Consider the following 23,419-nt stretch of genomic DNA (forward strand, 5'->3'; position numbering starts at 1 on the left):
CTGGTGCTTTCTCCACCTGTAGTAACAGTATGTTTATGGACGTGTGTGTGTGAGTGGCTGAAATTGCAGTCATTACTTAAATGTGTTTGCATAGCGTAGAAAACACAGGTGACCTGTCAGGCCTGAGAGCTGCAATCAGCCTATTAGCTACACACTCACTCACTCACTCACTCTCACACACACACACACAAAGCCCTGCTGTTGCTAAAAGCAGGTGAACTCACTAAGTTCTGCCTCAGTGAGCGTTATGTTCTGGACATAATGGGTTCTGCATCATGTAGCAGCAGCTTGGTTAACGTAGAGAAGCTTGTTAATGATTCAGCTCTGCCTGGTTAGTAGCTGCATTTATATTAAGATAAAGCTTCGCGTTCGGGACACGAAACCACCTTTCTATGGAATAGGCAGCCCCTCCCTCACCTTTCTGTCTGTCAGGTCATGTGTGTGTAATTAACAGCATTGTAACTGAACAAAACGAGGCAGAAAAGTCAAACGTGTGTTTCATTGATCACAATCACTGTGTCAGCAACACGTTGCCGCCTCCATCTAGTGTCTGTGTGGTGTTAGTGCAGGTTCAGTCTGTGTTCATTGATTTGAAGGAAGCACTGAGCACCAAACCCTGCAGGTTTTACTCATTTGTCTGTTTCCAAATCACCCTAGTAATGCTGTCATATTATAAGAAAACATCAGCAACATTTTCTAGAGCCTTTGTATGTGTGTGTACCGTGTTTAATGTGACTTGTGTTTATACATGTTGTTGTGTTTTTTAGCTGCAACAGGCTCCATCGAGAATGAGGAGCGCGTGTTTCGGCAGAGGATGCATCCCAGGAAACGCCAGGGAGCTGTCCGCCGGAGGGTCCACCAGGTTAACGGCCACAAGTTCATGGCCACCTACCTGAGACAGCCCACCTACTGCTCCCACTGCAGGGAGTTCATCTGGTGAGGACACACACACACACATTTAAAAGTGTTAGTGTCTTAAACAGAACAAAAATCTGGTTTACAGGTGAACCCTTTCATGTTTCTTTAAGAAAAAAACTTTTTTTTGTACTGAAGTACAGGAGCATTTGACTGTGAGATGGAGTAAGATGACGGGAAGAATCACACTGGGCTCTAATTACTGCATCATTACATTAAAATAAAATGTAATCAATATGTTAGTTTGTAAAAGGCTGCTCTCTCTTAACTAAGCTACAGGCTAAAAGGTCCTTAAGCTGCTCTGTTGTATTTAGATCTAAAAATGTCAGGCATGGTTGATAAAAGCATTGAGCTACATGTGCAGTGCAGTAAATGCAGGTTCTGCAGTCACCAGGCTCTCAGTGCTTTTAACCGGGTCTTCTGGTTTTCCTGCTCTGACCCGACTTGTTTACATGCAAACACAGTGGACGCTGTGAAGTGTGGAGTAATAAACAAATTCAGCTGTGTTTGTTTCCATCCCAACAAGCTGTGTGAGGATGCTTCACATGGAAACAATGTTTCCTCCGCTGCGCTCGGAAACGTTTCATGTGTGATCGCCATCGCGGGGAAGCTGTGTTTGGTAGAACATGTTAGCGTGCAGGCACTTGTTAAGGGAATCAGCAAAAATAAATAAATAAATGCTGCACCACGTGGAGCACAGTGTTTGTGGCATTGGTTTAATGTTGATGTCTCACAGTAACCACAGCAAAAAGGGCAATTTTGACTTTTCTTCCTTTTTTGGTTTTTGTCAGACAACATGTTGATTACATACACAACACGCATTTAGTTTCAGTTTGTTTTGTCACTGTCCTTTCTCTGACCCTCAGGGGCGTCTTAGGAAAGCAGGGCTACCAGTGTCAAGGTAGGATGGTACTTTTCTGTAGCGTCTTAATGTCTTTACATTACTTTGAGACATTTGAATCACATTAAATTGCCTCGTAAATCTTTTTCGTGTGTGCGTGTTCCTCCAGTGTGTACATGTGTGGTCCATAAGCGCTGCCATGAGCTGATCATTACCAAGTGTGCAGGCATGAAGAAGCAGGAGGACGCGGTCGAGGAGGTACGAATTGACAGCAGTTGGCAGTAAATAAGTGGTTGCAGACAAAAGAAAGACTGATGTAATCATCTGTTTCTGGCTCTTACAGACAGTCGGGTGTCAAAGGTTCAGCGTCAACGTGCCTCACAAGTTCAGCATCCACAATTTTAAGGTTCTCACCTTTTGTGACCACTGTGGGTCTCTGTTGTGGGGTCTCCTACGACAAGGACTCCAGTGTAAAGGTACAGTATGATCGGCTCACATGCTGTGAGCAGTCTTTCACACGTTTTGGGCATTTGGAGCATGTGTGCGTTCTGAATTTGGACACACTGTCCCTCGCTGACTTCCTGTGTTTGTGTGTGTGTGTAAGTGTGTAAAGTGAATGTGCACAGACGCTGTGAGAGTAACGTAGCTCCTAACTGTGGTGTGGACGCCAGAGGTATCGCAAAGGTCCTGTCTGACCTCGGAGTCACGCCAGACAAAATCTCCAACAGCGCACAGAGACGGAAAAAGGTAAGTTATTTTAAAATATTTGTCTACTATACTCATTTATTTATACTTTTGCAAAGGTAGCAAATACTGAAGAAAGAATGCAAGTTCTGCCTACAAATAGCATTCCATTAAGTGGTGTGCGCTGAAAAAAAGAAGTACACCTATAAGACTGACTCAGTTACTTATTTAAAACAAATCTAAACACATTAGCCACTGACCAGTGAACCTTTATTGTCAACCCATTTGTGTTGTAAACTGCAACCAAACCCTCAAAAGAGAAAATAAGATTTTTACATTGATTTTGTGATAGAAACCTGCACCTGTACAGTAATCAGATCAGTTAGTAAGCCTGTCAGGGAAAAAAAACTGGAGCAAAAAGTACAATGTTTCTGTGCAATTTACGAAACAAAATTGCTCAGTTGAGCAATGAGCAGTATTTGTATAATAATATAGCCCACCACATTGAGGAATACCGCTTCAAATGTTTTTCGTAAGTAAAATACTCATAAATACATAAAAAGTAAAATACTTTTTAATTTAATATTAAAATGTTCAATTCTGGTTCAGATTTCTTTTCAAAATTACCAACAAAGAAGAACTTTTTTATCCACAGACATAACAATACTTTACATCAGTATTTAAATATTTTTGTATCTAAATGTGCAAAAAACTGTTATATAAGTGCAGTGGTGTAAAAGTACAATAGTTTCCTTTGTATTGAAGTGGGGTGAAATTAAGATATTTAAAATGGACGTCAACAGACGTGAAGACATGTTGTCTTTTAACAGCTTCCTCAGGGACAGGACCCTCAGCAGCCATTTTCAGTGACGCCCCAGCCAGAAGACGATCGCTCGAAGTCTGCCCCCACCTCCCCGTGTGACCAGGGTAGGAGAAGCTCTGACCGTCAGACGTGAGCTCTGACATCCACAAAACCAAACACACACAAGCGCAAACACACACACACACAATATTTGACTTGTTTCTGTCTAGATGCGAAGGAATTGGAGAACATCCGGAAAGCTCTGTCGTTCGATCACCGCGGAGAGGAGCACAAAACACACCCTCTCACTTCCTCTTCATCTGTTGCTGCCGTAACTGGGAACAGCCATGGAGGACCAGGCGGTGAAGATGGCGGGGGAGGTGGAGGGGAAGGAGGCAGCATCGGCGTGGCAGGTGATGGAAGCCAAGAGAACGGAGATGTCAAAAGTCCCCGTGCTCCAGAGACAAAGAGGATGAACCTGCACGACTTTGTGTTCATCAAGGTTCTCGGAAAAGGAAGCTTTGGAAAGGTGAGGGCATGACCTTTGACCTTGGTTCACTTGATTCCTTTCCTTCTTTCTTCTTCCTCTGTGGAAGAATGGATTCTGTATGAAACAGAAAGGGAAAGATGAAGCTGTTTCAGCTGCTTTCTAACAGCTTTGTGTTTCATGTGACCAGGTGATGCTGGCAGAGCTGAAAGGCAGCGACGAGGTTTACGCCGTCAAGGTGCTGAAGAAAGACGTAATCCTGCAGGACGACGACGTGGACTGCACCATGACGGAAAAACGAATCCTGGCTCTGGCCAGAAAACACCCCTACCTGACACAGCTCTTCTGCTGCTTCCAGACCAAAGTAGGAGCGCACGCGCACACACACACACACACACAAACACAAACACGCACACACACACACACAAACACACACACACACACACACACACACAAGCACACACAGCACCTGCAGGTGGCAGCATTGAACCATATTTGAATAAACACATTATAAAAGAAGCTGCACTGTGTGAGAAAAGACTTCTAGAGTAACCTGTTGATCTCCAGATGTGATATGATAAAATGAGGTTTGACAGAAAAGTAATTTATGTATTTATTTTATTGATATTATTGTACTTTTTGTTGGACAGTAGACAGTCTACAATACAGTGTACAATAACAAGATATTTATTCCAGAAAAGAGAGATGAGTAAAGAAAAAACATAGAAAAACACAACATAAACAGTTCAAATATTGTTAAGAGAAATATTTTATATATCAGCTGTGGAGGGTTGAGCTGTATCATTTGTAAATAAGAAGATAAATAGGTCTCATAATGTGTCTCTACAGCAGATTATTACATTTTATTTTACTGTTTGTGTATTTTTATTAACTAGATACTTTAATCCTACCAAACTTCTAAAGTAATTCTATTGAGAAATAATTATATAATAATTATAATAATTATTTTGTTGACATAGTCACAGCTTGCAGTGAAACTTCATGGTGGTTTAAGGCCAAATATGAGTCACACTCTGATTAAAATGCAGATACTGAAACCATAATTAAAGGAATTAAAAAAAAAAATGGTTACATTAAAGCTGAAGTTGACTTGTTACTTTACAGGTAAAACATTTATCCAGTGATGTAATGTCAAACATTGGACATGCAAATGTTAAAAATGTCTAAAAATGTCAGACTCTCAGTTGATAATATTCCTTTAGGACTCCATCAAACAATTACAAAACATTCTCTGTCCAAACTGTGCTGCGAGACACATTATTGAAGCATCTGCCATCAGCTTCTCGTCAATCGTCCTGCTCTCCTTTACCCTCTGCTCTGCTCTCATCATCTTCTCTTCTTGGCTAATTTGTGCAACTATACAGTAAGTGGACGATGACAGACTCACACAAAGGGAATCTGCTGCAGGCCGCTCCGTGTTTTGTCTATGGTGGGTTGCATAAGTGTTCCTGATGGGAATGTATAGATGCACTGTACAGTGTGTGTGTGTGTGTGTGTGTGTGTGTGTGTGTGAGAGAGAGAGACTCCTAGGTGTGTGTGTGCTTTTTCCAGTTTGGCGACTATAGCAAGAAACATGTTGCATCCTTTCACTGCAACTGGAGCCTGACATTGCAGTGGAGGCTGCACAGGTGCTAACAGTCAGAGCGCAATCAAAACACAATCTGCACATGTCAAATACACAAACTTACAGCAACAGCAATTGCGTTGGGCATTACACACAAAATCCCGTTGAATGAGATATTGTTGCTATGCTGTTTTTTATTATAGCTTCTTCAAAATGTTGACAATATCTAGAAAAGTTTGTTTGTATCCATCGGAGAAATCCACCATAGTCAGGCTTTTTTAAACCATTTTCAGAGCAACTGGTTTCTAAGCTAAACATCTGTCCGGATTTAGAGAATTTAATTTGAGAACATTACATCTCAGAGAGAACAATTAAGTGAAAAAGACAAAGAATGACGTTTTGTGTAGGAGCCTGAGTAGAACCGAGACAGCTAAATGTGGCTGCACAGGACATTTTGTGTGCTGCGTCTTTTGTTTATTTTCTCATTATGTTCTGGAAAGCTCAAGCCTAATGACGGCGTCTCCTGTTCAATTTATTTATTCCTGTTATTTTCCTCCAAAGCAAACACAAACACACAGGCTGATGGACGAGAGAGAGACAGAGATAGAGAGCGAGACACAGGGTTCTCATATATTTTTATGTTGTCTTGTTTTTTCCTTATTTACTTGAATTATTTGTTATTTCTTTTGTTCTTATTTCCCTCCATCAGCCTGTCTGAAACAGGACACACACACACACACACACACACACACACACACACAGAGGCAGTCAGGGGTGATTGGGATTGTGTTCTTGGACAAAACAAAGGGATTGTGGATCTTATATAACTGCTTTGATCCTTATCAGGGACATGATGTGTATTCAATATGCTGTGTGACCCCGCCCTCCCCCTCCTCCTCCTTCCCCCTCCTCCTCCTTCCCCCACACTTCCCCACACACACACACACACACACACACACACACACACACACACACACACAACGGACACTCACGGCTCTGTTCTCAATGTAATTAGAAAAACACACCCACATATACATGCTGTATACAAGAGGTTTATGTATATGTACTGTATACACTACATTTGAATAAACACACACACACACACACACACACACACACACACAGACAGAGCTTCACAGCGCTGTCACACGTCAGCTCTTGCATAATGTTGATTTCACTCGTTCTAATTGAGTCAGTTTGCTAATGAATTAGCTGGTGTAGAGCCAGAAAGCGACTGTGATGTTGGGATCAAACCTCTGAGGCAGTGTCTCTGTTTTCTCTGTAGAGACAAATAACACAATATGGAGGTGACACATTTCAGCAGCTGTCAGCGAACAGTGAATCACCACTGAGTGTCCGACTTCATATGTGTGAATGTAAGAGAAGAAAAGAAGCAGACACACTACTCCATGGGGTGGCGTGCTTCTTTATCCCCCTCAAATGCTCTAAGTCATTCTTACTTACTGCACACCTCAGTTGTGACATTTGTTAAGTGTTTTGGAATGAGGAGACATGTCACTCAGTGGAGTGGTGAAGATAACCTAAGTTGCAGACTCACGTACAGGAGGTTAACTTATAAAAAAAAAAAATATTCTAATCTGCTGGTTACTTTCTAGATTTGTTCACAAACAGTAACAGATACTGCAGATATTGCCTTTAATAATATGAAGCCGAAGAAAAGTGTCCTCACATCTGGGAAGATGTTTGGCTTTTTGCCTGATGAGTGAACTAGAGTGCAGGTTAATTTTCTGTTCACCGACCAACCACGGCTGCTTAGTCTCACCTCTGATTGTCTGCACAGCGCTGTCCTCCTCTTTCTCTCCTGTGTTTCCCCCTCATTCATTTGATGAACCTGCAGACCTCCAATGTGTGCACACATTCGTCAATGGATACACACAGTAGGTGTCAACATCAGTTTGCTTGAGTTTGCTAATGTTCAAACTGAGAATAATAATTTGAAATAAAGATTATTTAACTTTTTTCTTTTGTTTTTTACACTTCATTTATAAATTCTTGTGAGATTTAATATTTTTCCTCAAGAAGTCATTTCACAAACCAACACTCACTGTACCTCAACAAACACTTATACTTTGTGCCACCTATGTCCTACCTACACTGTTCCCACTGCTGTTCTTCTTAATCAGCTGTGGGATCATGGCTTTCAGCCCAATTACCACCGAGAAATGTAAATAACATTATACCACAGTAGCACTGGGCCTCAGTCTGCTCCTCGCACTGAGGCCCAGCAGGGAAGAAATGGATGAGGAAATGAGGAGAGAAAAAGAAAGGCAAGAGGATGATTAGATGAGGCCAAGAGAAGCTGGTTTAAGACTGAGAATTTACAGTATCTGTGATAATAAGTGTGAAGACGGATGATAAAAGAGGAGAGGTGCTGCAGGTGCGTTCAGTGTGGTAAGGAACAGGACAGATTACAGTGAGGGGGGAGTGTTTTTTAACGAGCTGTAATTGGTGAAAATCAGAAGAGACTGCCAGGAACCAGCAGGGACATTAATGAACCTTTGTTCTTTCCTGCTTTAGGACAGAGAGACACTGATGGACTGACAGAGAAAGAGGCAGGAGCACAGGCAGTGATGCTCAGCTTTGGGGGGGGGGGGGCTCATACATACAGATTTGGTAGATGAGTGAAAGCAGAGGTCGCAGGCGGCATCGAGCTCAGCCAACCACCAAATCTATGTCCTTATGCTACAGAACCCTAAACATCTTTAAATGTTCATATAAACAGGCATTAAACCATGAACAGGTGGATTAGAGGACTGCCTCTGGCTCTGACTGAGGCTCAGAGCTTCATCTGGATGATGGTTGCTTCGTTTTAGAAGGAGGTGGGTCAGTCCACCGACTTACGACAACCATCAGGTCTGTCCCTTACTCTGATTGGACAATGTAAAAAAAACAAAACAAAAAGAGCAAAAGATCTGTTAAAGCAGTTTGCACGAGTCAAGTTGGTTACTTGCCACCTTCAGATGAACACGTTTAAAACTGATCCCTGACGACATGTTCCATACAAATAGAAAATCTGGTTTTGTTTCATGACGTGCCACACTTACTTCCTCAGTCTCATACATGCAAACACTTATGTCTGCGGGACAAATATGAACTCTTCTCTTGTCCCTCTTTGCATAGATTATCTTCTATAGTCACATTCTATAGTCGCCTTTTATCATAAATGAGCTGACACTCAACATACCGCCTTTGTAACAAAAGAATTCAACCTGTCACACAGCAATCAAGAATAAATGTTAAAGGCTAGAAACATTCAAAATATGTGTTACATGTAGGAATAGCTTATCTACTGCATAGTACAACACCCCCCCCCCCCAAAAAAAAAATTTACGGTGTCAAGTTTGGTTTGGCGGTCGGCATCCCTGAACCACGCGGCGTCCTGCCCAGTGACAAAAGTTGTCTTTGACGTCTAGATGAACATAGCGAACATACCGAGCTTGTGATGCTCCTGCTTTTAACGAGGACACGAATCAAGTTTAACACAGCTCTTCGTGTTCATTTTAACAACGTTGGAACTTTTTTCGCAACTTGCCATGACGTCATCCACATGCAGGCTAAAATAAGCTTTTTAAACACACTCTCTGTTCCTCCCACCACTAACCAAATCACATCTCACTGTCTTACCAGCACATAAACCAACACACTGTTGTGTATCAGGGTCGAGTCTATTTCAGTAAAATAATGCCAGACTGTTAATAAACTTAGTGACTGAAAGGAAACAATTGTTGGTCACAATTGAAGGTTGTCTCTTCAGGGGATAATGCAGCTTCTTCTGTGGTGTTTTAGCTTTTTTGTTTTATTTTCAAATGCTTTAGAAAATATTAAGACATCCACAGGCTACTGTCTCATCTATATAATCCTGATAAAAGAAAACAAAAGCTCCTCAGCCACTGTTTGCATTTGTGTTTTGTACGTTTGGCTGCAGTAATGACCAGAGTATGTGTCTCCTGATGCCAGCTCAGTGTTTATCTCTTCACCAGCACAATTATTTGTGTGTTTTTAGTGTGTTTGTGTGTGTGTTCTTCTTGCACTACCTTCAAAATGGGAGTGTTTCAGGAAGCGAGTAAGGACATTTTGTTCAGTCTTCACTCCTTCAAAGGCCTGTTTGAGGTTTTAGGGTTTGGTTGAGAATTCGATTGAGGTTGGAGGAAGGTTTTGGTCAATGCCAAACATTAAACACTGACCTTCACTCTAAGTAGTTTTGTGGTGCTATAACAACGTCACACTGCTTCCAGTTGAGAGAAGACTGTCTTTATTGCCTCCACCACACGAGGGAACTTGTCAGGAAAACAAACAGAATTTAGCTGTTAAGTGCTGAACAAACAACCGGTGGTCTAGTGTTTCTGGACTTTTACACATCGAAGTAAAATCACATATTACAAAGATACTAAAATACTCAAAGTACCTGGAATTTCAGTACATGTTTTATTCTAGCTTCAGTCAGATTAAACTTCCTAACATCATCTTACCAAACATTAAAAGCCATAAACAAGCTTATCAGATGCTCCATCCACCACTTCCTTCCCTTTTTTACTTATCCCAACATTTGTGACCGACATCCACCTGTAGTCCACCTCTTGTGGTGTGTAGTCGGCACGTTCTCCATCTCTAAACTCAGGCGAGGTGTGCACTGAGTATACACTCACACATATGTGCACAAACAGTGTCATCAGAGCGTATTTTCCTGTTGCTAAGCTACATAAAAACCTTTTGTGCAGGACAAAAATGTCTGCACACATTACTTGATCCCAGATTTAAAAGGAGCCGACTTTCTCTGAAGTGTGGTTCTCACGAACATAATCAAGACAAACTGCTACTTTTAGTTATAAAAATAAAAATTGGGAATACAAAAAAGCTCATTTGTTGTTACAGGAATGAAGAAGAAAGAAATTACACACACACCTTAGGCACATGAACGTCGCTCGGCCAAATATATGTCAGTTTCGAACAGCTGAGAGTTGTTCTTTTTAAACCACCAGTCATTAGTGGAGATATGTTTGCTGTTTTTGGGATGTGTTTCAGCCAGCCACACACATTCACACATTCACACACACACGCACTCTTGAACTTCAGTATTTAGGAGGACCCTCCCTGGTGTAATGCATGACCTTTACCTACTTGCCTAAAGCTGGCGGCGGATCAGAAAACAGTGAAAGTTCAATACTGCTTGGTGATATTTTGCTAAATTTTTGGCTGTGAGACTTTAATCACTTCCTAAACACTAGTTAACTACCTGTTTTATGATGTACAGTTCACTCAATAGTGAGCAGTAAATTTGGATTTTGGACATTTTGTGGGGGCCAGGATCAAAGAATTTAAATATTTATTCACGTCATTAAATTCAACCTAATTTTAAAAACTTTTAAAAACACTTTGTATCTGACACAATTCTTTAGAAGCTTCTCGACACAAATACTAGAGATCTTATTTTACAGATATTAGGTTTATAAGTTTACAGAAAGTTCCTGATGATATGACAGATGATGATATGACTCTAAAATGATGATGTTCTGAAGCTACATCAACCTTCTATCCACATAGGGTGTCGTCTCATTGGCTACTCACAGAATAAGGTTCATAAATGACGGGTATAGTATGGTCCATCTTTTCCTGCCGACGAGACAAGATTACCGCTCTTTTACTGAAAAGCACATGAGCATCCAGGTTGTATCCTTGTTCCAGGTATGATGAAGAGGAGCTTTGTGTTCCAGAAAATAAGTTGCTCATCACTTCCCCGATAGGTGTTTAGTTTGTTGTTTCTTGTTGCTCCTCTTTTTTTCTGTCTCTCCAAACTGGTCAGGGCAGGCTTCCTCCCCTGAGCCTGGTTCGGTTGGAGGTTTTTCCTGTCCACGATCACCTAGTGCTGCTTAGTTGTTGGTGTTTACTATAATTCTGTCTCTCATGTCTTGACCTGAGATGACTCTGTTTTGTCTGATTTAGTGCTTTAAAAGTAAGGCTGAATGGATTTGAATGATCAGGATGCTGCACAGACTTTCGCTAGTAAGACATGGCATTAGAGTTTAGCCTATTTGCGATTCCTCGGGATCTAATCTCACTCACTGGTGTGTCCATGTTATTAGGTTTTTGTTCCACTGTAAAACTTTAGAGAGCACAATAGACAACAAATGTAATCCACCATAGAGTAGGGATGTCCTGATGACCATACCAGTTTTGGGCATCAGGCCTGATCCTGCCTTCGTCTACTTGTACTTGTAAAACTTCTTCCATACTGCACCTGATACCACATTAATTATCACATTTTTCTTCTTTTCAGAGAACATTGCTTTGTTTATTTAACATCAGTCGCTGCCATATTTGCTTTGGCAGAAGAACCCATGAAGATTTCCGTTAATTCAGAATTTTTTTAACTGCAGTAGACTGATGTGGTTTTTACTGTTCAGCAACTCAGCACTCTAGAAGCAAAACAGTTTAGTACTCATAACAGTTCTTAGTATCGGTGAGTACTCAAATGTAAGTATTTGTACTCCGTGTAGGGAAAAAAAGTGGTATCAGCGGCTGGAGTTTTTGTTATGCACTGTCGACACAAAAAGTGAAACCTCTGCAGTCTTCAACCAGCTGCAGAAACGGCGTGCATGTCTTTTTGCATTCAGTTAGTTTTTGCGCTTTTGTGAAGTCCTTTTGACATTGGCTTTGGTTCGTCGTGAAGTACATAGTAGTTTAGAAGGATGACAATCACTAACAAGAAGAAATTAGATAAATGTTTCTAGCAATTCTTGGCCGTGGTTCCTATTCAGAGCCGGTTCTTCTTCGTCTTTTTTTTCCGTCTGACTGTAAGTGAGTATTCAGCTCTACAACACCAAACTGTTTTTACCTTCTTGATCTGGCTCCGGTGGCCACAAATACAATACACCTGAATTTACAGCACTTTTCTGCAGTCACCATCAGTGAAGGGGGGAAGCAGCCTGTCATTTGCTTAAAGGCGTAGACAATGAATATAAGGGACATGATGAATCGGTATTTCACATTTCCAAAGCTTCAGTGATGAACAGTGACGGGACAGTGTGAAGATCTGAGTCAAACCACAGAGTGAAAACACTTTCTGATGCGAATAAAACCACAGAGTGCCTCTTTACTAGGCAGACTGTGTGCTGATGACCAGCAGCCAAACGGTAATGGCTCATAATGTTCCGAGGAAAATAGGGCAGCAATTCACTTTCTTGTTTTGGTACAAGGACAAAAGTTCAACTCCCCTGTTTTGTTTAGTTTTTTTTTTTTTTTTTTATTCCAGTTTGATTTAGATGTTTACTGCGTCTTCATGGAGGCAGGGACTTCTCAATGCGTATAAAATTGTTCATTCATGTTAAATAACAGTGGGCATGAACACAATTAAGTTAATTTACTCAACTACATTTATATAGCCTGTATTCAATCCCAATCAGATCTCATTTTTAAGGGGTTTTAAAATTTATATTTGAGTTTTACCTGCTACATTTATCTGTTTATCTATTTGATTCTACATCCTTTTTTCCCTTTTCAAAATGACCCTCAACTATTAAGAAAAAACTCAGGGGGCGGGATAAGAAGGTATGACTTAATGGTCTTTAGGTTGCATAAGCTGCAAGTTGAGACCAGCTCTTACATACGTTACAGCACAGAATGGCGATACATAGAGTGGCACGTTCACCTACACTTTAGAAACATGATAACCATCAAGACGTTGCTGGGATCACCTGGATGCACCTATAGAACACTGTGAACGCATTACTGTATGTCACAAAAACACAACTCTGTGTGTGTGTGTGTGTGTGTGTGTGTGTGTGTGTGTGTGTGTGTGTGTGTGTGTGTGTGTGTGTGTGTGTGTGTGTGTTCAAGGAATGGGAAGCCAGTATCTGTACATTTGTAATTACACTCAGGAAATGTTTATTCATGTTTGATTGGGTGGGACCAGCCGGGACTCTGGGTACATTTAAACAAACTATTTCGACATCCTGTTTAAAGTCACTTTCAGGAGGAGCAGAGCGAGAGAGAAAAAGAGGGCGAGAGAGTGAGAATCAGGCCGGGGTGGACTGCCGGCCACTTATGTAACACACAATCCCGAGGCCTCTTTAAACTGATGTGAAAGAGAAAAAAAGCAGCTTGAGGTCAGTTTTAAACACGTGAAGAGTGACTGTAGCCACTGATCAGCCACTGAGGCCTCCACCTGCTGCTGTTGCTGCTGCTACTGAATTAAGTGAGAAAGCAACACTGTAACATGTGCAGGAAGGAATAGAAATTTTTATTTGAATATCAAACACTGACCTCTCTGCAGTTACTGTAGGAAGGTTTACACGTTCTACATTTGGATAAGGAAGAACCTGGCACTGACAGATACTCTGAGTTAAGGCTTTGGAACCAGTATCAGAAGAGGAAAAGTTAGATCAGTTTATCTGTAGCTGTTTTGAACAGTTTGCAACTTGTGCCATCCTGACAAATTCCAACCTGCAGCAATTTCAGACATAAAATCCCACAAAAAAGAAATGTCTAAAAATCTTTTCCAACTGTTGAACACTCCACACTGCTGTAAATGTTTGAGGAGAGTCTTTTGCTTTTTACATAAGAAGATTTCATGGTGGTTTGGTGCGTGTCAATTGTGTCAGGACGCCCTGCGGACCTGCTGCACCAGCTCTCCAGAAGAGACACGAATCTTTCTCTGGATTACAGCCTTGTGCCTGTTGCACCCGGACTCCTGATTCAGTCTGTTTGATGTGTCCCTAATGTGCCACGAGCATTGAGTAAATGATCTGGCAACACAGCTGTGCTGCTGTGCTTTGCACTCTGGAGTATTTTTCTGGCCTCAGATATTTAATTTGCCTTAATCAGATAGAAAGAATGATTTCAACATTTTGAAAATCATAACGCATGCTTTTAGAGATTATTTCTCTTGTATTCCGTTTTTTCCTTGTTTTTGCTGCAGTTACGATAAAAGTGACAGGCAAGCAAAAAAGAGGAAATCAGTCACCTCTGTTTTTATTGGTGTCATCAGATACAAAGCATTAAGAATTAGAAGGAATCTTAACAGATGAATAACAGTGTGATGAAACACCAGAATAACCAGAATGTTGACTCTCACATTTGTAATGGAGCTAACTGGAATTGTGCCTGCTCAGATGAAATCGTCAAGGGAAAGTCCAGGGAAAGCCAAGAAACAGAGCGGACTTGAACTTGATATCTTGTTTATGTGGTGTACATTAGCTCCAGTTTTATAAATGTGGACACTCGTCGTCACATGGTTTCTCTAAGCTAAATGAAACTTGTTTTTCATCATTTTCTTTAACATTTGATGCAAAATCTGAATCTGGAAATGAACAGCTGTGACACAAACACACTGATCAGCACTCACTGCTCACCCCCACCCTCAACAACATTAAATCCATCTGATGGTTATAATATTGTGGCTGGTTGTGTGTATATATGGTAGTGCATTGGTCCACACATGACTATAGTGCATTTATCACCTTAACTGCAGACAGTATGAACCCTGAGGTCTTGCACAATGGCCCGGAGGCCACTTGCCCTGGCTTCTTAAATACGGAGCTGTTTATATAACCACCACCCCTCTCCTATTATTTCCCCCCTCCACCCCCACTCCTCTCTCTCTTATTCGCTATATGAAGAAAGTGAGCTGGAAGCTGGAATTCAGGAAGGTGTCCATTTTCCCCCCGGCGCCCATTTTCAGTACCCAGAGAATAGAGCTCAGAGGGCGCGGTATAGATTGTGTTGTTTGTGTGTGTCACAGGAAGGGCTCATGGGAGTGGAGACAATCGCTGTTGGTCACAGAGTCATGTGTCGTTGCTTTGTTTTCCTTAACACACAAGCGTATGTAATATTGTTAAATATACAATTTGCTTATTTACAACCTTTAAGAAATAATTTTTGCATGTTAAGTTTTTGATTCATCCCAATTAAATATAACAAAATGCTGTGCATGATGTTACAATGTATCTTGTATTATAACAAATATTCAAAATCTTGACATAAAAAAAATCAAACAAGATGATTAAGATTACAGACGTCTTTTTGACAAATTAAATAAAATCTAATGTTGGAAACGGAGTTTAACTTTAACAATTCTTTTTGAAATCAACCAATAAGGTTTGAAAACATTAAAAACAAAAATAATAAAATTTGACCATCATAATTCCCCTATGTGTTGTGCACCAGTGTGAGGTAAATCAGTGGTTTTATGGGTAGTTGGACAAAATAAGTCCTTTGAAGACATTGCTTTGGACTCAAGGAAACAGTTTTGGGTTCAGTGTCATGATGTCTTGCCCAGGGACAGGGGCACGAACCTCCAACCCTATGGTTGATATGTAGTCCCTCTACCAACTAAGATTGAACATCTTCAAGACCACCTCTTCACCTCATTTCCACACTCTCCGTTGCTCTAAACCGTTGACCCTAAGTACTTAAAGTCCTGCACCTTCTTCACCTCTGCTGCCTGTAACCTCACTGTTCCACCTGGGTCCCTCTCATTCACACACATGTATTCTGTCTTGCTGCGGCTAAGCTTCATTCCTCTGTTTTCCAGAGCAGACCTCCACCTCTCTATATTTTCCTCCACCTGCTCCCTGCTCTCGCTACAAATCACAATGTCATCTGCAAACATCATAGTCCATGGAGATTCTTGTCTAACCTCATCTGTCAGCCTGTCCATCACCAGAGCAAACAAGAAGGGTTTCAGAGCTGATCCTTGATGCAGACCCACCTCCACCTTGAACTCCTCTGTCACACCTACAGCACCTCACCACTGTTTTACAGCTCTCATACATGTCCTGCACCACTCTAACATACTTCTCTGCTGCTCTAGACTTCCTCATACAATACCACAGCTCCTCTCTTGGCACCCTGTCATACGCTTTCTCTAAATCTACGAAGACACAATGCAACTCCCTATGACCCTCTCTGTACTTCTCCATCAGCATCCTCAAAGCAAATACTGCAACTGTTGTACTCTTTCTAGGCATGAAACCATATTGCTGCTCACAAATGCTCACCTCTGCCCTTAGTCTAGCTTCCACTACTCTTTCCCACAACTTCATTGTGTGGCTCATCAGCTTTATTCCTCTGTAGTTTCCACAGATCTGCACATCTCCCTGTTCTTAAAAACTGGCACCAGTACACTTCTCCTCCAGTTCTCAGGCATCCTCTCACTCTCCAAGATCTTGTTAAACAAACTAGTCAGAAACTCTACTGCCACCTCTCCTAGACACTTCCACAGGTTTGTCATCAGGACCAACTGCCTTTCCACTCTTCATCCTCTTCAACATCCTCCTCACTTCACTCTTAATAATCTTTGTTACTTCCTGCTCCACACCAGTCACCTCTTCTACTCTTCTTTCCCTTTCATTTTCCTCATTTATCAACTCTTCAAAGTTCTCCTTCCATCTTCCCATCACAATCCTGGCACCTGTCAATACATTTCCATCCTCATCTTTAATCACACTAACCTGCTGCACATCCTTCACATCTCTATCTGTTTGTCTGGCCATTCTGTATAAATCCACCTCTCTCCCTCTTTGGTTTCCATACAATTCTTCATACGCTCTTTGTTTGGCCTTTGCCCCCTCTACCTTCACCTTACGCTGCATCTCCCTGTACTCCTGTCTACTCTTCAGTCCTCTCAGCGTCCCACTTCTTCTTAGCTAACCTCCTTGTCTGTATACACTCTTGAACTTCCACGTTACTCCACCAAGTCTCCTTGTCCACATTCCTCTTTCCCGATGAAGCACCAAGTGCCCTACACGTCTTCCTGATCACATTAGCTGTAGAGGTCCAGTCATCTGGAAGCACCTCCAAACAATCCAGTCTGTCTCAGTTCCCCCCTGAAAACTACACAACATTCTACCTTTTTTAACTTCCACCACTTCGTCCATTGCTTTGTCTTTGTCCTCTTCATCTTCCACACCACCAGAGTCATTTTACACATTACCATTCTGTGTTGTCTGGCTACGCTCTCCCCTACCAATGCTTTACAGTCACTGATCTCTTTCAGATTACAACATCTACACAAGATGTAGTCCACCTGAGTGCTTCTACCTCCGCTCTTGTACGTTACCCTATGTTCCTGCCTCTTCTGGAAGAAAGTGTTCACTACAGCCATTTCCATTTCCAAGTCTACCACCATCTGGCCTTCTGCGTTCTTGTCCTGAATACCAAACCTGCCCATCACATTCTCATCACCTCTGTTCCCTTCACCTACATGCCCATTGAAATCTGCCCCAATCACCACTCTGCATCACTTCATCTAACTCACTCCAGAATTTCTCCTTCTCTTCTAACTCACATCCTACCTGTGGGACATAACCACTCACAACATTGAACATCACGCCTTCAATTTCCAGCTTCAGACTCATCATCCTGTCTGTTACTCTTCACCTCTTGAACATCCCTCACAAACACTTTCAGGATAACTCCTGCTCCATTTCTCTTCCTATCTGACCCATTGTAAAACAACTTAGCTCCTAAGCTTCTAGCCTTGCTACCTTTCCACCTGGTCTCCTGGACACACAAGTATATCCACCTTCCTCCTCTCCATTATGTAAACTAACTCTCTAACCTTCCCTGTCATAGTTCCAACATTCAAAGTCCCTACTGTCAGTCCTACATTCTTAGCTTTCAACTTCTCTCTCTGCCTACGAACATGGCTGCCTCCTCTCCCTCTTTGACACACAGTAACCCAATTTCCACTGGCGCCCTGTTGGTCAACAGCACCGGTGGCGGTCATTATTAACCCTGGCCGTGACCATCCTGGTGTGGAGGTCGTGATTTACGTGTTTAATTTGGTTTAATTTGGTGTTTTAGGTCGGATAACCTTCCTGACACAACCCACTGCATTTTTCCAGGCTTGGGACTGGCACAAGAAGACACCGGCTTGTGCCGCCTTGTGGTTGCATTAGTTTAAAAATAAATATATATTAGAAAAATGTATTCATTAATTAATCACAGTCCGAATCAGTTATCAACACTAAGCTCAATTCAGGGTTCTTAAAATACAAATATACAAAAAATCTCTAATCAGGCTATTCCGTGCGCTTACATAAATACAAGGAGCATACAGTACCTGCATATTATATATATACTAAATAGCTCTATAATGAGTGAATAACGTTATTCCTCCCCCTCTTTCCCCAGGACCGGCTGTTCTTTGTGATGGAGTACGTTAACGGAGGTGACCTGATGTTTCAGATTCAGCGATCCAGGAAGTTTGATGAAGCACGATCGCGATTTTACGCCGCTGAGGTCACATCTGCCCTGATGTTCCTGCACCAGCATGGAGTCATTTACAGGTAACCATGGTAGCAGTGTTAGCATCACTCCTTCGACATCGAACTGGACACTAGACATTGTGCGTTCTGGCTTTTTTCCAGATTTGTCTAAGGCTGGGCCAAGTCTGGTAACACAGTACAAATTATATGTAAAACTGCAAAACGAGCTGTGTAAAGTATTAGTCGCAGTATTATTCTTAAAAAATTTATTTTATTTTGATGTCCTGATTTTAGCCATAATGACGCCTCAATAGCTTGTTACATCACAATGGTCTCCTTATTCACGGTTTCTCCCCTCGCCCTTCTTGAGACTAACTGTAGCCTGGTCTTAAGGTGTGTGCTTTCCTGTGTGTTTCACTGTTCATTCTGTCTGTGATGTGTGACAGAATAACTGACCCTTTGATCTGGGAGCTTTGTTTCTTTACTGCCTAAACTTGTTGGACACCTTTTCAGTTGGTGTGGTGGTGGTGATCTGGCACAAGCACTAACTTTGTATTGAAATGAAAGTGAAAGTGACAAACTCACTCCAGCAGCGATGTCACACATGCAAAGTTGACCTTCTGTGGGATAAGGAAATGTGGATTAAATATACATTTGGTGGCCACTTGTTTTTGGAATGATGTAATATGTTATCTACTGGAGTGTCGTGTTTGGGTCTATATCCCCAACGAACAAGATAATCCAGGCTGCAGGCTGGCAACTAACCAAACATGAGTAGAAAAGATTGATCATTGTTAGATTTCAAAGCTGTATGGGGATTGTGGACAATATAGTTAATTAAGAAAATGACATAAATCATATTTAACTTTTTATCCTGCACCACCATTAGGCTAAACTTCTCCAATTACAATTTTAGTTTAATTTCTCTTTATATCTAGACATTTTTCAGGTAGCCCAGCCAGTGTCGAGTCCCCATCAACACTAATAATGTATTTCATTCTTATTATTGCTGATTGGATTTATGCAAAGCCAGACTAATGCTCCTGACAGCATTTTCAGCATTTTTTGCCATCAGCCTAACCTGACATTCATATACACCGCTACAAAAGTCTGGACCAGTCACATCTGATCATTTATTGCTTGCTAAACTTGCTGAATGTTGCTGAGTACCACCCGTGCAAAGCTCATACTTCACCACGCTCTGATACTGTTCATCTACAGCCAAGGAAGAACCAATCAGGAGCATTTTAAATCGAGTGGAAACTGAAGCAGAGAGTTATTTTACTACCTAACATGGGGAAATTAGACATTGAAAAGATCTTTCATAAACAATTTACCACTGTTGTTCGTGATAAGCAGTGGCAGACACATCAGAAAACAACTGTCCAGTTGGAGCAGAACCTGTAAAATAATAATAATAATAATAATAATAATAATAGTAATCTATTGATATCACACCTTACAACGTGCTTTAAAGTCACAACAATTCCTGTTGTTCCACAGCTAAAGGGATCAGAAAATTCTTTCTAACAGGTAATCAGGTAGCAGGTAGGACTGGTGTGATGTGGTCACTTCTCGTGCAGCGTTTTAAAGCTTGGCGGCAGCATTCTGTACCAGTTGCAGTCTCTGAATATTTCATTTCCTCGTACCATAATAAAGACCACTGCAATTATAGTCTGGAGAAGATAAAGATGATTTTTTTATTTTCGTTTTTTTAAACAAACCCCCAGTTGTGTGTGGTTGAGACACGCACTGAAAGTTCCCTACTTCATCTTGAAGTTGCACTGGTACAATGACCTTAGAGAAGTCGGGTTATGTTGCTGTTGTTGGCTCATATTCTTCAGGAAAAGATGTGACAAAGGAAGAGCCAACATGACCACAAAGTGGTGTTTGTCATCAGGCATTTGTGGTGTGTGCTCTTAATCAGATTCTTCACTTATGAAACCTGTTGACTGTGGATGTGCTGTGTTCATCTGTAGTTTGAGATGAGCTCACAGCCAGGTACTATTATCTGTGTGTGGAATCCCCAGTCATAATATCATTGTCAACTGATAGCAAACACACAGCTGTTGCCACAAAAGCAACACACAGCGTGAATCATAACACCATTGTGATGGACAGAGATTTAGTGGAGGTTCAGGCTGTTTGTTACCCAAAAATAACTGCGATGGAAGAAAAGTCACTTCTTCTGACCAGTGTTTTCTCCTTTGGTTCAGTGTTTGGATTCTTTTGGCATGCAACCTGCGTGTGTGTGTGTTTTTCCTGTTTTTTTTTCTCTCATCCAGGGGCTTCATGCATAAAATCATGCATGGACACCTGTATGGCTGCCTGTGGATCCAAAACCATCTCACCTGTATTTACAGAATATTCTGTTCCTCCAGTACTTTACTTCTGTAGTTTTAAAGTGACTGTATCCAACTGAAATTGTATCGCAAGACATTGATTTCAGTCCACTCTCCTCCAGCCAGACTTCGCTCTCCCTGCTCTACTATGCTCTACTTCCTTTTGCTATGTCACTTTCTGCACAGCCAGTAATGTCAGAAAAGCTTTCGGAGAATTGGACCCTAGAAGGTGCAGAACACGAGGATTTAATATTTTCATTAATTAAGAAAAGGTGAGGTTGTGGAGGAGAGCCAGAGATTGGTGTAAAACATCTGTTTGGTCACCAGAATGGGATTTTCTCAGGAAACTCTAGACAGAGAAACACAGGATAGCAGTAACATAGTGAAGAGTAGATTATGAGAAGGTGAATCAAAGCATTACTTGGTGACGTCCTGTGGTTAAGAGGGTTTTTAACAGAAATGAGGAGAGTGACCTCTGCAGAATGAAACCGGTAGATGGGGAGATGGGATCAACGGCAGATAAGATGACGGATCGAGGTAGTAGGCAAAAAGGTGGTTGCCAACGTGTCAGCGTCCTATACAGGAACAGGAAAGCCTTGACAAAATGTCACATTACAACCACAAACGTAAATGTATTTTATTGTGATTTTTATGTGATAAACCAACACAAAGTGGTACATAATTGTGAACTGAAAGGAAAACGATAAATTGTTTTTACAATTAAATATCTGAAAATTGTAGCATGCGTTTGTATTTAGCCCCCTTTACTCTGATACCAGAGTCCAGTGGAACCAATTGTCTTCAGAAGTCACCTAATTAGTAAATAGATTCCACCTGTGTGTAATTTAATCTCAGTATAAATACAGGAGTTCTGTGAAGCCCTCAGAGAGCACATCTTCTTTGTTAGAGAACATTAGTGAACAAACAGCATCATGAAGTCCAAGGAACACACCCCACAGGTCAGAAATAAAGCTGTGGAGAAATTAAAAACAGGGTTAAGTTATAAAAAAATATCCCAAGTTTTAAACATCTCGTGGAGCACTGTACAATATATTATCTGAAAATGGAAAGAGTGTGGCACAACTGCAAACCTACCAAGACATGGCCATCCACCATTAATCAGAGAAGCAGCCAAGAGGCCCATGCTAACTCTGGAGGAGCTACAGAGATCCACAGCTCAAGTGGGAGAATCTGTCCACAGGACAACTATTAGTCATGCACTTCACAAATCTGGCCTTTATGGAAAAGTGGCAAGAAGGATGCCATTGTGGAAAGAAAGGTATAAGAAGTCCTCACAAGCCATGTGGAAGACACGGTAAACATGTGGAAGGAGGTGCTCTGGTCAGATGAGACCAAAATTGAATTTTTTGGCCTAAATGCAAAACACTATGCGTGGCTTAAACCTAACACTGCACATCACCCTGAACACACCATCCCCCCCGTGAAACATGGTGGGGGCAGCATCATGTTGTGGGGATGCGTTTCTTCAGCAGGGACAGGGAAGCTAGTCAGACTTGATGGGAAGATAGATGGAGCCAAATACAGGGCAATCTTAGGAGAAAACCTGTTAGTCTGCAAAAGACTTGGGGAGGAGGTTCACCTTCCAGCAGGACAACGCCCCTAAACATACAGCCAGAGCTACAATGGTTTAGATCAAAGCATATTCATGTGTTAGAATGACCCAGTCAAAGTCCAGACCTGAATCCAATTGAGAATCTGTAGCAAGACTTGAAAATTGCTGATCAGACGCTCTCCATCAAATCTGACTTAGCTTGCTATTTTTCAATGAACAATGGGCAAAAGTTTCAGTCTCTAGATGTACAAAGCAGGGACATACACCAAAGACTTGCAGCTGTAATTGCAGCAAAAGTTGGTTCTACAAGTATTGATTCAGGGGGGCTGAATACAAATGCACAGCGCACATTGCAGATATTTATTTGTAAAAAATTTGAAAACCGTTTAAAACCAGGCGATATGTCGCTGGGTCAGGTGAGAGTGTGAAAATTCAGGTATCAGTCATTTCTCAGTCAGTTCCTCTCCACTAAATGATAGGCTCTGAAATGTATTTCTACAGAGATAAAATTGATGAAAAAGTCACGTACTTGAGCTTTAAAGCAGTGGTTCCCAACCTTTTGTCACTGGAGGTCGTTCTAAATTTCAAAGAAATGCTGAGCACTCCCACCAGCATACACAATGGACCCCTGGTTGTGAACCTTTGTTTTAAAAAGTTTGTTGGCTCAAACTAAAGCTTCACTGAGCTGATCAACAAACCTAAACTAAACTGACTAAGATCCACTTTTTTTATACATATACAGTACCAGATAAAAACAGCACATTAACAAATGGGCAGGTCTGCAAGTGGGTTAATAAAATGTGAGGACCTCCCAGAGCTTCAAGCCTGTAATAGTTTAATTAACTATTCTATTGTTGTCATTAAACACTGGGTCCATTTTTCATTGGCTTTCACTGAATTAAAGCATCTATTAAAGACACTGTCACTTTTGTTGGATGGTGTCTTTGTCGTTCCAAAACACCTT

The 23,419-nt window shown here is 41.4% G+C and overlaps 1 protein-coding gene across 1 annotated transcript in view; it reads left to right on the forward strand.

Annotated features, from left to right (window-relative positions):
• Positions 1–23,419, forward strand: part of LOC137131328 (protein kinase C epsilon type-like) — a 71,117-nt gene that overhangs the window by 31,358 nt on the left and 16,340 nt on the right. Inside the window, exons 3-11 of the mRNA XM_067512433.1 lie at positions 768–936; positions 1,782–1,816; positions 1,926–2,014; positions 2,100–2,232; positions 2,361–2,503; positions 3,271–3,367; positions 3,473–3,771; positions 3,920–4,093; positions 18,467–18,621. Of these exons, the coding sequence (XP_067368534.1) occupies positions 768–936; positions 1,782–1,816; positions 1,926–2,014; positions 2,100–2,232; positions 2,361–2,503; positions 3,271–3,367; positions 3,473–3,771; positions 3,920–4,093; positions 18,467–18,621 (1,294 nt within the window). The remainder of the gene's footprint in view (positions 1–767; positions 937–1,781; positions 1,817–1,925; positions 2,015–2,099; positions 2,233–2,360; positions 2,504–3,270; positions 3,368–3,472; positions 3,772–3,919; positions 4,094–18,466; positions 18,622–23,419) is intronic.

The sequence above is a fragment of the Channa argus genome, chromosome 1 (assembly GCF_033026475.1).
Source record: "Channa argus isolate prfri chromosome 1, Channa argus male v1.0, whole genome shotgun sequence".
Lineage (NCBI taxonomy): Eukaryota > Metazoa > Chordata > Actinopteri > Anabantiformes > Channidae > Channa > Channa argus.